This window comes from Odontesthes bonariensis, chromosome 1 (genome assembly GCF_027942865.1).
Source record: "Odontesthes bonariensis isolate fOdoBon6 chromosome 1, fOdoBon6.hap1, whole genome shotgun sequence".
Lineage (NCBI taxonomy): Eukaryota > Metazoa > Chordata > Actinopteri > Atheriniformes > Atherinopsidae > Odontesthes > Odontesthes bonariensis.
In genome coordinates this window covers 31,854,893-31,868,829 of record NC_134506.1, presented here as the reverse complement: position 1 = coordinate 31,868,829, position 13,937 = coordinate 31,854,893, and the positions used below count along the sequence as shown (strand labels likewise).

At 39.7% G+C, this 13,937-nt stretch overlaps 1 protein-coding gene across 1 annotated transcript in view; it reads right to left on the bottom strand.

The window, feature by feature from the left end:
* Positions 1-8,897, bottom strand: part of hcn4 (hyperpolarization activated cyclic nucleotide-gated potassium channel 4) — an 80,681-nt gene extending 71,784 nt beyond the window's left edge. The window contains exon 1 of the mRNA XM_075471826.1: positions 8,183-8,897. Within this exon, the coding sequence (XP_075327941.1) occupies positions 8,183-8,856 (674 nt within the window). The 5' untranslated portion in view covers positions 8,857-8,897. The remainder of the gene's footprint in view (positions 1-8,182) is intronic.
* Between the last annotated feature and the right edge of the window lie 5,040 nt (positions 8,898-13,937).

The window sequence follows — 13,937 nt, the reverse complement described above, 5'->3', positions numbered from 1 at the left end:
AAAAGTAACTTGACCAACACTGGTCAATAAACAGTATCCTGTTAAACAAATCAGTAAAAAAATGGATTACTTTATTATTAATTTTTTTCAGTGAAAACTTACCATACATTACTTCATGAACTTGCCGACTATTGCACACATTATCTTAGAGTGATTTTTGTTGTTTGACCAGTCCTGGAGAGGGTATCTTCAATTTCCTCACTTTCAGCTGACCCTGGATGCTTTTGTCGCCTTTTTCAGACTGATAAGCATCAACAAAACTAAAACTAAAATATTTTTTTCTGTCACTGATACACTTCCACCAATACTTTGTAAAGATCTCTGATTTCTAACAGGGCCCACCTAACTGTCATCCAGTCGATTGAAAACACCCAACTCTAATGATACCTACAAATTAACTGCTAATGCTAGATGTTTACATAGCTTTGGAGCTCAGAGTTAAGTAACGCTGGATGATTTTCTGTTAATAAAATGTAAAAAAGGAAAAGATTTTCGCCTTATTTGTTTAATTGGGGTTATTTTTTTTTACTCATGATTTGTGCAAATATGTGAGGATATTTTAGGTCATTATCATGCGGAGATCCGGAAATTTAAGAGGTTGCAAATTTAAAGTAATACTGCAAACAAGATCATTATTGATATTGTTTTAATGGTAATGGAAAAAAAATCCAAACGAAGACGCTTATTGTAAAATAAATAACTTAATCACATTTTATTTAGATTAAAGAAAAAAAAGTATACAATCTGAGAGGAGATGTGATTTATTAGATTTGTCTTGTAGTAAGCTAGTAAGAATAAATGGAGGCTTTTGGTCACAGATAAACAGTGACAAAATTATCTTTTTTTTTTTTATTATGTCCAGCTTTTATCTTCAAGCTCAAATTTTCTAGATTGTTCATGTCAGTCAACTTTTTGGCAGCCTTCCCACAGAACCAAAAACTGGGTAACTTCTTTGAACCAAAACCTGTGTGGAAAAAAAAAAGAACCAAAACCTGTGTGGAGAAAAAAAAAAGAGGACATGCTATTGACTATGGAGATGGAGCAGATAAATCAGGAGTGCCACCACACAGCAGAGGAGAGTGAACAATCTGTCTCTCACTACTGCATGTCTCATAAACCACCTATTTGTCTGAGTCTTCTAGACACCCAGCGTGTGGTAGGGCCAGGCCAAACACATTGATCTGTTAAAGTATTTCCTGTGAATTGCAAAAGCCACACACACACACACACACACTTGTATATTCAGCACAATGGTTTCTCAGTAGACCCCACTCTTTCCAAGCTTTCCAAGAGTAAACTGTGAAGAGGTCTCCTCTGAAGGGAATGCATCCCTGTTGCAACGTGTGCTTTGCAAAGAATACTGGAGAAAATGATGCAAGCAATGGGATAAAACATTGATAACTCCGTAGTGAGAACATAAAGACGAGAGGAGTGCCTTGTTTATCACTGGCACAAGCACAAGCTCGGGTCTCTGTTGCTGCACAAAAATCATCTACTGTAAAATTGTCTTTGTGGGGTTTTTTTGTCTTACAGTCCCCATACAGAACATGCAACTCTGATTTTTGTCTAAGCAGCTGGCATATACAGTATAAGGTTTAGTTTTCTCCATTATCATCATTAATGGGGACTATCTGTGTGCCAATAGAGATGTGCCCCTTACCTGGTAGCCAGGCTCCAAGCAAGAGGCCGGAATGCTTTGAAAGAACCACAGGCAATAGTCCAAAACCTTAGGCTGGCTGACCACTGGCATACATATTTCACTAAGATAAAAAATGTGTTTGTAGAGGTGCACCAATGCTTGTTGTCAAGCTAAAAGTAAATAGAGGCTGTTATTTTGATTATCTACAATTATTTTTTTAACACATTGCTGAAAAAGTAAAAAGTCTAAAGGATTCAGAGACTGAAAGACAGTGAAGGTGTGGGAGAATGAAATATGTTGACAGTCCAATGTAACCGCCAGTATAAAATGACACATGGACATCAAAATGATTTACATACACATACTGCCACGGCACACTCTTGTAATTGGCTCTGAAATTGCCCGTGTTACTATCTTTGTATTGGTCAGCGTCTCAAGCTAAATTCTAATTCTTTTTATTATCATGTTTCTCATACTGTGATCATGCCCTGAAGCAGCTTATTGGTGCCAGGTTCACATCTTGGCCATTTCCTATCTAGAGTGATAAGAAAAAGTACAATCCAATTTCAGAAGGACAGGCGATGTGAGAATCCACCTGAGACACGGGCAGGACTGAAAAGGTCAACCTGCGTGTAATAGATGGAGCAGAGTATCTGTGAAGGAATGGCATAGGGCTTTAGCATACATGCAGACCAGGAAAAAAAAAAGAAAAAGTTATGCTTTGGTTACATTTCTTTTCAAATGATGCTTAAAATATTTTTATTTTGGAAAGTGAAACAGATGAAGTCTCAAAGAATGCCGATCTTTTTGTCTAGCTGAAGGACAAATCAGGGTTGAAATACAGTTTACAATTGATACTGGTTAAAACCTAGATAGGGCTCAAAAGAATGGGCTGTTTTGTTCTGAGCCCTTTTGTTCTGAACTACTAAATTGCTGTCGTGAGGCTTCAAAACAGGCAAAAACAAACAAGAAATGTAATTTTCACTGCAGTATTTCGCCAAAGCCTCTGTAAATAGTGTGCCTGGACCATGACTTAGAAACATCCGAGGGAAACTACAGTCTACGGGAGGTATTTAAACCCAAAAGATCTTAATTATTCATTGCATCAATGCTGATAAATACTTTCAAACACACTGTGCTGAGTTTCATTGATTGATGGAGACTTATTCATGATTCATCAGACATGGATAATGTCTAAGTAGTAAAATCAGTAATATCTACAGATGTATTATTTAGTCATATCAATGACAACATATGATGCAGAAGGCTGAATTATTGCATTATCCATTATTGAGTAAAGAATGCCCTCTTGGGTATGACTGGATGAATACAACTATATTTGTGTGCTGCTGTTAATTGCTTTTTCAAGCAATGATTACATGTGAAATGTTGTATTGATGTTAAAATTGACTCTGTAAAATAAGATCTAGAAACACCTTTTAGTGGACGCAGTAGTTATGTGTGTGTCTGTGTCTAGATTGTTCCAGTAGCCCACTTCTCACCTTCCGCCCTTCAGCCGTGCACATTCTCCCTGGGCTCCCTCATTAAATAAATTGTGCTGTAATAATCTCTTGGCTCCTGATATTGGTGGATGAGCACAGAAGCCTATTTTGACTCCCCCACTTTCAGACCCAGTCAGAATCATCTGTAATCCTTGTGTTTTACCCTCTCGCCATTAAAGAAGGAATTACTTAATGGAAGCTGGAAAGGAAAGAGTGTCATTTATCCTGTATAGTCTCAAGCAGCCTTTTTCTTTACTTTCCTGCGTAGACTCAGACTAAAATACGGTCCATGCCAAGAGTCTATGTTCTGGATTTGATACATACTTTCTGAACTCATATGGATTATACAATCAAAACTTCTTAGCTGAGGCATCAAAAGAAAAAAGTGATTTTAAAAAAAGGACCCCAAATGTAGAGTCTAGCTCGCCATAACCTCTTGTTGACCTTTGTCTAATTCACTCAGACTCCGAGTCAATCTACCCCATCATAAGAAGAGGAATCATTCTAGTTGCAGCTGTGTATGTTGTTCCATCAATAGAAAACTCAAAGCCCTTTGAGGACCAAATAAATCAATAGCAAGATGTATTCTCAAATCAACTATCAACAACCTGACTGAAATAGAGAATGCTGATCCCACTCGTTGACAAACATAATACCAACTGATGCACATGCGTGCACACATTCTCGTACAGTAAGAGTACTCTTTGCTCAACAAAAACTTGGAGCTTTGAGTTGCTGCTAATACTCGATAGGGACTCCAACTAGAGCTTAAAGCTGTGGTCAGCAACTTTTTTTTAGTCATATTAGCTTGAACTGTCATGGGATTCTGGAAGTAGAATATTAAATAGGCTGTTTAGGAAAAATAACAAAATCTGTAGCTCCCTCTGAAGCCTGTAATCATGCTTGCAAAAATCGAGCGCTCCTGGCTGTTTTTAACCAATCAAGTTAGGGTGGAGGAATCCTACCTGTCAATCACAGCTTGTGCACACGCTGCTGAGCATGAGTCTGCCCCAGCTTGTGTGCGCTCACACTGGTGTGAACTCACGTGCACAACCTCGTCCACAGAGGGGGAGGGGTTTGGGGGGCGATTCAGAGCTTGTTAGAGGTTGGGGGAGGGACCTGAAAGTTGTATCAGTTCGAATTTTCCGACTTTAGACTCGCAATTTTGAAAACCTGCCGACTGTAGCTTTAAGTTAAGGTTTAAATAAGAGAGTAGCGACAATGGGAATTATGTTCCCCCAGTGTCTCATTAAATAGACATTGCACATATATTTTCCTTAAGCACACTAAGTTTTTCCATAAAAGATGACTCTCGACAAACCCTCTCTAATAATGTGAGAAATTGTTTAAAAACACAATCTTTCTATGGGCTTATAGTGGATATCAAAATGCTGTGACTTGCCTTAACAAGAGTATGAATACACCATATTGGAAGGTGGCTAAATTAATAAAAATGTAATGCCGTCAAGAACAGTGTGAACATTTTCGTGTAGTCCACCTTGTGTAAACTTATCACATAAAAGCTTTAGGATGTGCATTTGTAACTACAACTAAATCTTCTTGACTTTCTTATATGCATTATCGATAAATAAAAACATGGATATCTGAGGCAAAATGAAAAGATGTCCATTCAGAGGATTTAATCTCGCCACCGTCTAGGTAAGTGTCATTTGGGAAACCAACGTGGATGTGTGAGAGCAATAAGAGAATGTTGAAAATAGTGGACTTTGCAGAAGGAATGGAAGGATTCGTCTGACTGCTGTGAAGGGATTTAACTGATTGACAGATAGAGTAGGACAGCTGACCCCCTCTCTGATAGTTTTTGCAACACAGTTGTAAAGCTTAATAGAGCCTTTACTGGAAAGAAAGAAAAAAGAAAGTTTAATGTGCAACATCTTCTCTTCTATCTCTCCAGGGAAATTTGGAGGACTTTCCAACAGATGTGTCCTCTAGCTCAGAATCACAAGATAATTAAAAGGCTCTTCACGATCAGAGGGATGCATCCTAATATTGCGCCTCCTCATTTGTCTGGGACTCCACACAATGCTGTTGCTTTGACATAATCCACTCAAAGGGCTTTGCGCAAACAGGTAGGGAAAATAATAATCACCTGGTTTTCATCATGTGAAGATGTTGAATCCATTCTGTGAGAGGGGTATCATTCTGCCAATCAAGCAGTGAAATAGTCTATCCAAAGGCATTATCGGTCTAAAAGGACGAAGCACATGCAGCATTAATGGGGCTCAGCATGGCTTTTCACACAAAAGCTTTTAAATAACAAGCAGTCACATTTTCATGTCTGAGACAAGTAAAGTCACAGAGCAGATATCTAACAAAAGCACACAATGTTAAAAAGGGTGGTGGGAGCAGTAATCTCAGCACCAATCATATGTGTTGTTCAACAATCCCCTCCTCATCTGGTGCTTTAGGGGGCTAATGATTATACTTATTTGAAATAATCCAAAGTCAGACAGTTATGTTGTGCTGTTTTCTTTTTAAGGGGTGTTGTAGATGTGATGCTCTACATAAACTAACCATATCTGCTAACAGAGTGCTGTCGAAGGAGGAAGCTCAGCCTTGGATCTGGAAACAAGGCTGTAGATTGAATTATGATGCCATTTTTAATTTTCCCTTTTCCCTTGCAAGATATTGCCCCTCCCCTGCTTCTTAGCATTATACAAAACTTGACAAGAGGAGATTTAGCTGAATTCCGGCACGGCGATGAGTCTGTGATTCCCTGTGACACTCTAATTTGAGCTTATAGTGGCAGAGTTTTAATTTAGACATGGGAATAAAACTTATTCATGGAGACCCTTCTCCTCTCCGGGTCCATTTAAAAGTCCCACTCATCTTCTTGCGCACTTTAATTACAGTCCCCTTTTCTTGTCTCTGATCCTGATTTTGGAAGATGTAAGCGCCCAACTGTCACATTTCTCCTTCGCTATCGCATGATGCACTATTTTCATTTGCTTAAATAGCTGCAAACATATATATATATATAACAAATAATTGCTTATGCATGCTTTGTTTTTTTTTTCATTTTACTCACAGGGCCAAAGAGTTAACTGTTCAATGTATACCCTTTTACTGATTGTCACATCTGTGGTTATAATTATAGAGTTGTGTGACAACAAAATATAGTGTTGAGAGCTCACTCCACAAGCAAACTACTCTCAGATTGCCAAAATGTTAATTATGGTAATATACAGTATCCAGCCTCACAACCCAAACAAGTGGGTGGCCAACCTAATTTTTAAGAAAACTTCTCCTGCAGTGCATTTATATTTATTGCTTCATTTCTGGTGCGAGTGACTGAGAAAGACTCACAAACGTCCGTTTTGCTTAAAACGGGGTTGAACAGAGTCTCCTTTTCAGAATAGTGCTCAAAGACAAATCCAATGGGCAGTGCCAAATCTCTGACCTTTCAGTATCTCCCTGAGCCCCAAATCACCCTTTCTCATGACATTTAACAGAGTGAGTAAGAGAACAAATAGGGTCAGAGGAAACACAAACAGCTGGGAGAAGCATAATAAAAAAGGCAAATGTATAAAGTGTACTATACATCTGGTATGTTGCAACTATGTGCTGATTTGCAAACAGTGATTGGTAAGCAAAGTTGGTATCATACATACATACACATATATATATATAACTAAACTAAACAAATCAACCAGCGATGTCAGATAAATGAGTCTGTTTACTATACTCTGCAGAAGCTTATCTAGCCTTTTCCACACACCACATGCCTATGAGCAACTTAAACTACGACTCGAATGCCTTTAGAAGTCAGACAGCTTGTTCTGAAGCCATAAAAACAGGCTTTTGATATCAAGTTTCCATATTGCATGTCAATACGCTACCATAGCCAATCAAACACACTGCAGTCTAGACCACATCCAGTGGCACAGAAAATAAGAAATACTGCAACATGCGAAACAATGACAATTTAGATCTCCTCTTGCAGCAATTCCATGATGTCTTCGTGATTTAAATGATGTGGAGTAAACACTGGTGAGGTAAATGCCAAGGCCGACGCAGCCCGTTATGCCGTAGTATTTCTTGAATTATTAAGCTCTACGATTCAATTAAAATAGCTAAGGTTCATTAACTTACAATAAAAGCCAGATACTCAGAATAAATGGATCTTTTTTTATCTTTTTTTTTTTTTTAAATGAACTGGATGGTTGAGGGAAGCAGATTGTGGGAGCATTGTTAAGTCAAAGGCAAATCATTTTAGGAAGCCTATCCAGTAAACATGAGAACATACAGCAAATACAACAGCATACTGTATACAGTTTAACAACAACCAATGTAAAATGCAAAGGAAAAAATGAAGGATCTTAAAGCTCGTTTTGCTTGCCATTTATGAGCCTCCATATGGCTATAAATGAGGAGCATAAAGCCAATAACAAACTCAAGGGCACGAACAACAGAGACTGAGAAATCTGCAGGGATTTTCTCTGACTTCTTTATTCAGGTTTGCTGCAGAGTTTGTCATTAGATTAGACAACACTGTGTAATGCAGACAGGAAATATGGTGTCTGTTCTATCAGTTTATGCTCAAAATATTGCAATTCTGTTGCTTTTTAAAATAGGAGAAGAGAGTATTGAGAAAAACAATATGTAAGTCTGTGAAGCGTGTGAAGTGAGGGCCTCACAACTGCCTCTTATTCCTGGTACTTGTACATAGTGTGTTTACAGGCCTCCTTGTTACTATGTATAAAGAGAAAAACTATGACATATTAGTTATTGCATTTACAAATACAAATCGTTGAAACATAAATTAGTTATAAGTTAAAATAATTATTCAAAAACATTGCAACAAATCGACTTTTTTATGTTCAACTTTGTAAAATATCATCTTTCTGCAGGTAAGTAAGATGGCTAAGATGGTGTAGGTGGTGCAAAACTGAATTTAAGAATGAAAGGGTAACTCCTGCTGATGAGTGGCCTGAAAAAGAAACAAACATCTGGGCCTATGCAAGCCAACCATGGTGGAGCTCCATTCTACAGAGGAGCAAAGGAGGTTTGTTAAATTTACCTGAAATCACTGTAGGGGTGAATTATCCAAAATCCGGCAGATTTAACTCGCTCTTGCTCCCGCTCAACAGCCTTCTCACTTCCAAACATCCTCAGGGAGAACTTGTTGACCCCCGGTTGAAGCATTGCTCCCAACTGTCTGTGTATGAACCCCGCTTGATATAATCTCTCGTCGTCCGGCAGAATTTGATCAATGCCATCCAACTTTATAAACCCTGACTGCTGCTCTGGGGATTCGTTTTGGGCGCCACCGCTGGCACCTTGCGCACCTTGATCCGGCTGCTCATCCCCTATAGCTCCAGGGGGGCTCTCTTCACTCGGGGTGACATCCCCTTCAGTGATGAGGCATCTCTCCTCAGCCGAGTCCGAGTCATGCACATGCCGACTTGTGATGGACGAGAAGCTGCCTCTAAATCTCCGGCAATCCCCATTTGAGCTTGTCTTCGTAGGTCTCCCTATGTCCGTCTCCATGATCAGAGACTCCCCACTTTTGGTCTCGCCGATGCCTTTGCAGCTTCCTCCAGAGGTCGGTGACGGCAGAGGCTTCATCCTAATACTCTTCCTCCGGGTGTCCTTGTCTGCGTCTTCTCCTTCACCCATTATAGAGGCTTTCTGTCCAATGTGCTGTGGCAAACTGTAGAGCCTTTTACGCATGGAGGAGTGCAACCTGTCCATTATGACATTGAGACACAGGGGAGAAAAGAAAATAAATCCAGATTGTTAACCTGTATTGTAACGACTATTGCAGGCAGCCCCGCGCTCCGTATCTGTGAGAGCGATCAGTCTGGAGCTAATCTGAATCCCCGAAACCCTGCTGCACATGACATGAACCGCCGCGGCTCCGCTTAAACAGATGAGGGATACTCGCTCTCATAATTAGACTACCTGACAGTTTGCATATGTCCTCACGCACAGCCTGGGCGGCCCGCTTGGCCACTGCGTCCGCGATGTGCATCTTTGTGCAGCTCCGACATTGTGCGCAAAGTGGAAAAAACTGCTTGAAAGTCACCTTAGCGTGACATGTGAGAGACGTGCCGACCGACGGTGATATGGAGACCAGGGAAAGGTCATGCGCGACGAGGGATGCTCCTCTCACCAGCTCTCCTGCCAGCTGCCTTCAAACAAAGCGACACAATCACGCAAAATACAGTAGAGCATTCCAGGGACCGCTGACATCACTGATCCAAAGTCCGGGTGCGATTAGGTGAATTGTGAATATTCATGCTGCTGATCTATTGGGTTGCCATAGGAGCGAGAAGTGCAAAGAAGCTCAGCCCACGTTGTTTAAAGGGGAATGCTCTTCCCATTCTTAAAACGCTACCCCGTTCCTTTAGGTTAAGACTACAGGTAGCAACCCAGACCCATTCTTAAACCCTACAGTGGGCTCCACATGGACAAACCAAGTGGCTCGTTTTCTATCCTCCCTATCGGTCTAATCTCTTGCGTAATTTGCGCGCACAATTCCAGCTGAAGCTACAGGGATCGCTTGGATGTTGTGAATTTGTTGTCATATCAGGGACTTCAAAAACGGTTAACATACCAATACCTTCCCGTTTTTATATTAGCTTATTTGTGCGTTTACGGACATTATTTTTTTAATTTGTTGCCAAATCTGCCCACCATGCGAACGAATCTGGTGAATTTTCATAATAAACATATAGTCGAGGTGTCAGTGAATGAAAGAGTTGAGTATTTTCTGCAAATATCCTGAAAATATTTACTTAGTCATTTCCCTATACAGTTAATGTATCAAATACACACTATTCATTGTGATCACCGTCTGTGTATTCATTGCGAATGACAGCGTGGCCTGAATTCTCAGCCTTTACGTCATCCACGGATACAGGAGCGTTAAAGTTTAACCGCAGACAGTACTTTACCTTTACGTTTGCTTTCGTTTCAACACGCGTTGTTCCTAAATAAACTGGAATGTCTATCCATTTATCTTTGCTTAAAGCCTATATTGATAACTGCCCCATATAAATGTGTCATTAAGAAAAGAAAGAACTGCAACAACATCACTGAAGGAAGTAAATTAACTAAATATGCATTCGTACTAAATATGAAAAATAAGCTTACATGAGATATTGGGATACAGATTAAACCAATAAAGGAATATATTTGCCAGCCGGTTCTCATATGGCAGGTCTGAATTTTTAATTTTAAAAAAAATCCTTTTTTAATCGATAACACTGACTACTGCACCATGAAGTACATTAAGAAGGTGTTGTCTGACGCACTGAGGACGAAAATAATCAAGGAAGTAATTTGCAAATGACTATTAATAATGATATAGGAGGTATTTTCATACTGTGCTGGATGTGCTTGAATCATTTGCTTGCTCACTTCAACTCATGCTCAAAAATGACAAATCAAAATGGGATGGCAGCCACAAAAACACATACTGCACTCTGTGGAAGTCCTGTACATATATTTTCAAAGTCCCTTCCATGAGGATCAGTAACAAACCTGATAGCTGCCATTTTAGGAGATAAAAAGTGGCACGTGGTGGGACTACCAGACACAATTCAATTAAAGACCGCAGAATCTATTTGATACAGTTTGTTCTGGTAACTTGAAATGCCAAACATGTCTCCATGTCAACGTAAAAATTGCGATCCCGCGACAGCCCACCAGAGGGCAATGATTTCCTACTAGGTAAGTATTTTTGCTACAATCTAAAAAAAAGAAATATATCAAGAAATCTTTTCCAGAAATGTATAGTATTCGGTGTTGGAGAGTGGTTATATGTACAAGAGTTACATTAATAAATCACAAACATAATAAATTATAATGACTTGCAGAAGTCGAGACAAAACTCATTGCAACTAATGAAATGATTACAGTGGGGTCACATCTGGATGTGGTCTTTTAAATGAAAAGCATATTTGTGGAATATAGAATTAATCCTATTGCTTTGGTTCTTTTTGCTGTCCAGGAGTGTCTGAAATGTGTCAAAACCAAGCAGGTCAACAAGGTGGCAATGTTGCATCCAACAGCATCGTGGCTCACACGGAGTCAGTCCCAACATCTATCAGGCTCCATTCATAAAAGCAAAACAGACTCACATTTTAGCCACTGTTTTTGATTGGCTCCAAGTTTTGTATTTGCACAAGCTCAAGTCTGACAATCAAATCAGTGTCACTGACAACCTCAGCCTGCCATGGCTGCAATTAGCCCTCCGCATCAAGGCAGGTGGACGTGTCTTTGAATGCCTTGTTGTGATTGAAATTCAACAATATTTGCCAATCAGAAGTAAAAATGCTGTTGACCAAAATGTTTAGCACTGCAGTTGTAAATTCCCTGTCTCTCACCTATGGAAGGCGTAGTAATAAAAAAGTGATTCAATAAATCAGTCTATTAACGGTTGGTCTACACAGCTTAATGTAATTGAATGTTATCATATCTTATATTGTGTTCACATTCAAACCAATTCAGCAACTACTTTACGGAGACACAAATCTGAAACGTTAAAGAATAGAAGACAAAAGAAAACAAATTTGCCACCAGACGATTTAAAAGGCTTGAATTTAGCAACGTCCCTTTCATCATCTGCCTTTTTTGAGGTCAGAAGCTTGATCTGATAGAGAAGCCGTGGACAACAATGTAGCACACCGTCAATGGAACATAATCCTGCTCTAAACACACCCAGCTTTACTTTCCATTAAATGGACTGTAGTTAGGAAACAAAGGCCATAGCTTTGGAACTTTCTACAATTTGATTTAAGTTTTGTGAGCACTGTGGACATTTTAAAAAAGCATCTTATGACCTCTTTCTTAGAAACTGCTGTTGCTGAATTTCCTTGTTTACAATTTGTCTTGGTCTTGCCTTTACTTTTGCCTACATTTGTTTTTTGTTAAACTGTCATCTCTTTGCATTTGGGTGTTCACTGAAAAGCACTTTGTTACTCTTGCTGCCGAAACATGCAATGTCAATACACTTACTCACTAGACAGACTGCTAAGTTTGAGGCAACAATACTCATTATTCTCCTGCTGGTGACCCACTGTTTCCCTGTCTCACCTCCAGAGTGTCACCCTGCACCTCAGTCATTGATCTTAACAAAGCCTCACCGACATCTCCCACCATATCAGAACACACACTGTGGCCTCTTTTACCTCCCCTCACAGCCTTTCAATCACCAGTAGTTAGTGAGCAGACAGCTGGAGAGACCAAACGGGATCAACGTTGCAGGTCCAAATAGCATCAGCCTGAGTGTTCCCAAGACGGCTATGTGGGACTGTACAGGACCTCTTTAACCTTAGTCTAAGTCAGGAGAAAGTTTGTGCTCCATGGAGGACATCCTGCTTTGTTCTGGTACCTACTAATCTAATCCATCTCCTAAATTTCTCCAGTGCTTTGAATACAATTCAGCTTGCACTGTTTTGTAAGAAACTCTAGTAAATACAGGGGAATGCCTCCACAATTGCCTGCATTACTGTCTAAATCAAATCAAATCAAATCAAATTTATTTGTATAGCACATTTCATGTACAAACAATTCAAAGTGCTTTACATAAAATAAAAGCATTGCAGCAGGGAGTGTAAGAAGCATTAAAAATACATAAAAGAATATAAAGAGAATCAAATAAAATCATTTAAATGAATTTAAAAACAAGCAACAGTCTAGATAAGTTAAAAGATATCGTGCAGATTTCATGCATAGACACATGAGAAAAGAAATGGATTTAACCTGGATTTAAAAATGTCTACATTTGGTGAAAGTTTAATCTCCACTGGCAGTTTGTTCCACTTGTTTGCAGCGTAACAGTTAAATGCTGCTTCTCCATGTTTAGTCTGGACTCTGGACTGGACCAGCTGACCTGAGTCCTTGGACCTAAGAGCTCTGCTGGGTTTATATTCTCTGAACATATCATAGATGTATTTTGGGCCTAAACCGTTCTGGGATTTGTTAACCATCAGCAGGCTTTTAAAATCTATTCTGTGAATGACTGGAAGCCAGAGTAAAGATTTTAAAACTGGTGTGATGTGTTCAGATCTCTTAGTCCGGGTTAAAACTCTAGCAGCAGCGTTCTGGATGAGCTGCAGATGTTTAATGCTCTTTTTGGGAAGTCCAGTTAAAAGAGCATTACAGTAATCGAGTCTGCTGGAGATGAATGCATGGATGAGTTTCTCCTGGTCTTTTTGGGAGAGGAAACCTTTAATTCTGTTGATGTTTCTGAGATGGTAAAAAGCTGCCTTGGTGACAGCTTTGATGTGGCTGCTGAAAGTCAGATCTGAGTCTATCAACACTCCGAGGTTACGAACTTGGTCAGTGATTATAAGGTCCCGAGTCTCAAGATATTTACCAACGCTGACCCTCTTCTCTTTGCTACCAAACAGAATGATCTCAGTTTTGTCTTCATTTAATTGTAGAAAATTCTCTCTCATCCAGGTGTTTACTTCCTCCAGACACTGACATAGTACGTCTGCTGGGCTGCAGTCGTCCGGTGACAGAGACACATAAAGTTGTGTATCGTCTGCATAACTGTGATAATTGATGTTAAACTTCTGCAATATCTGACCCAAAGGGAGCATATACAAGTTAAACAGAAGAGGTCCAAGAATTGACCCGTGGGGGACTCCACAAGTCATGGCCACTCTCTCAGATTCATAGCTGCCAATTGTAACAAAATAACTCCGGCCTTCTAAGTAGCACCTACCTGTCTACCAAACCACAATTTGTCAGACTGAGAAGTGGTGTGCCCAAGAAAGTTGTCATAAGCACATGAAGCACCATAGGGGTCTGTACCCTCA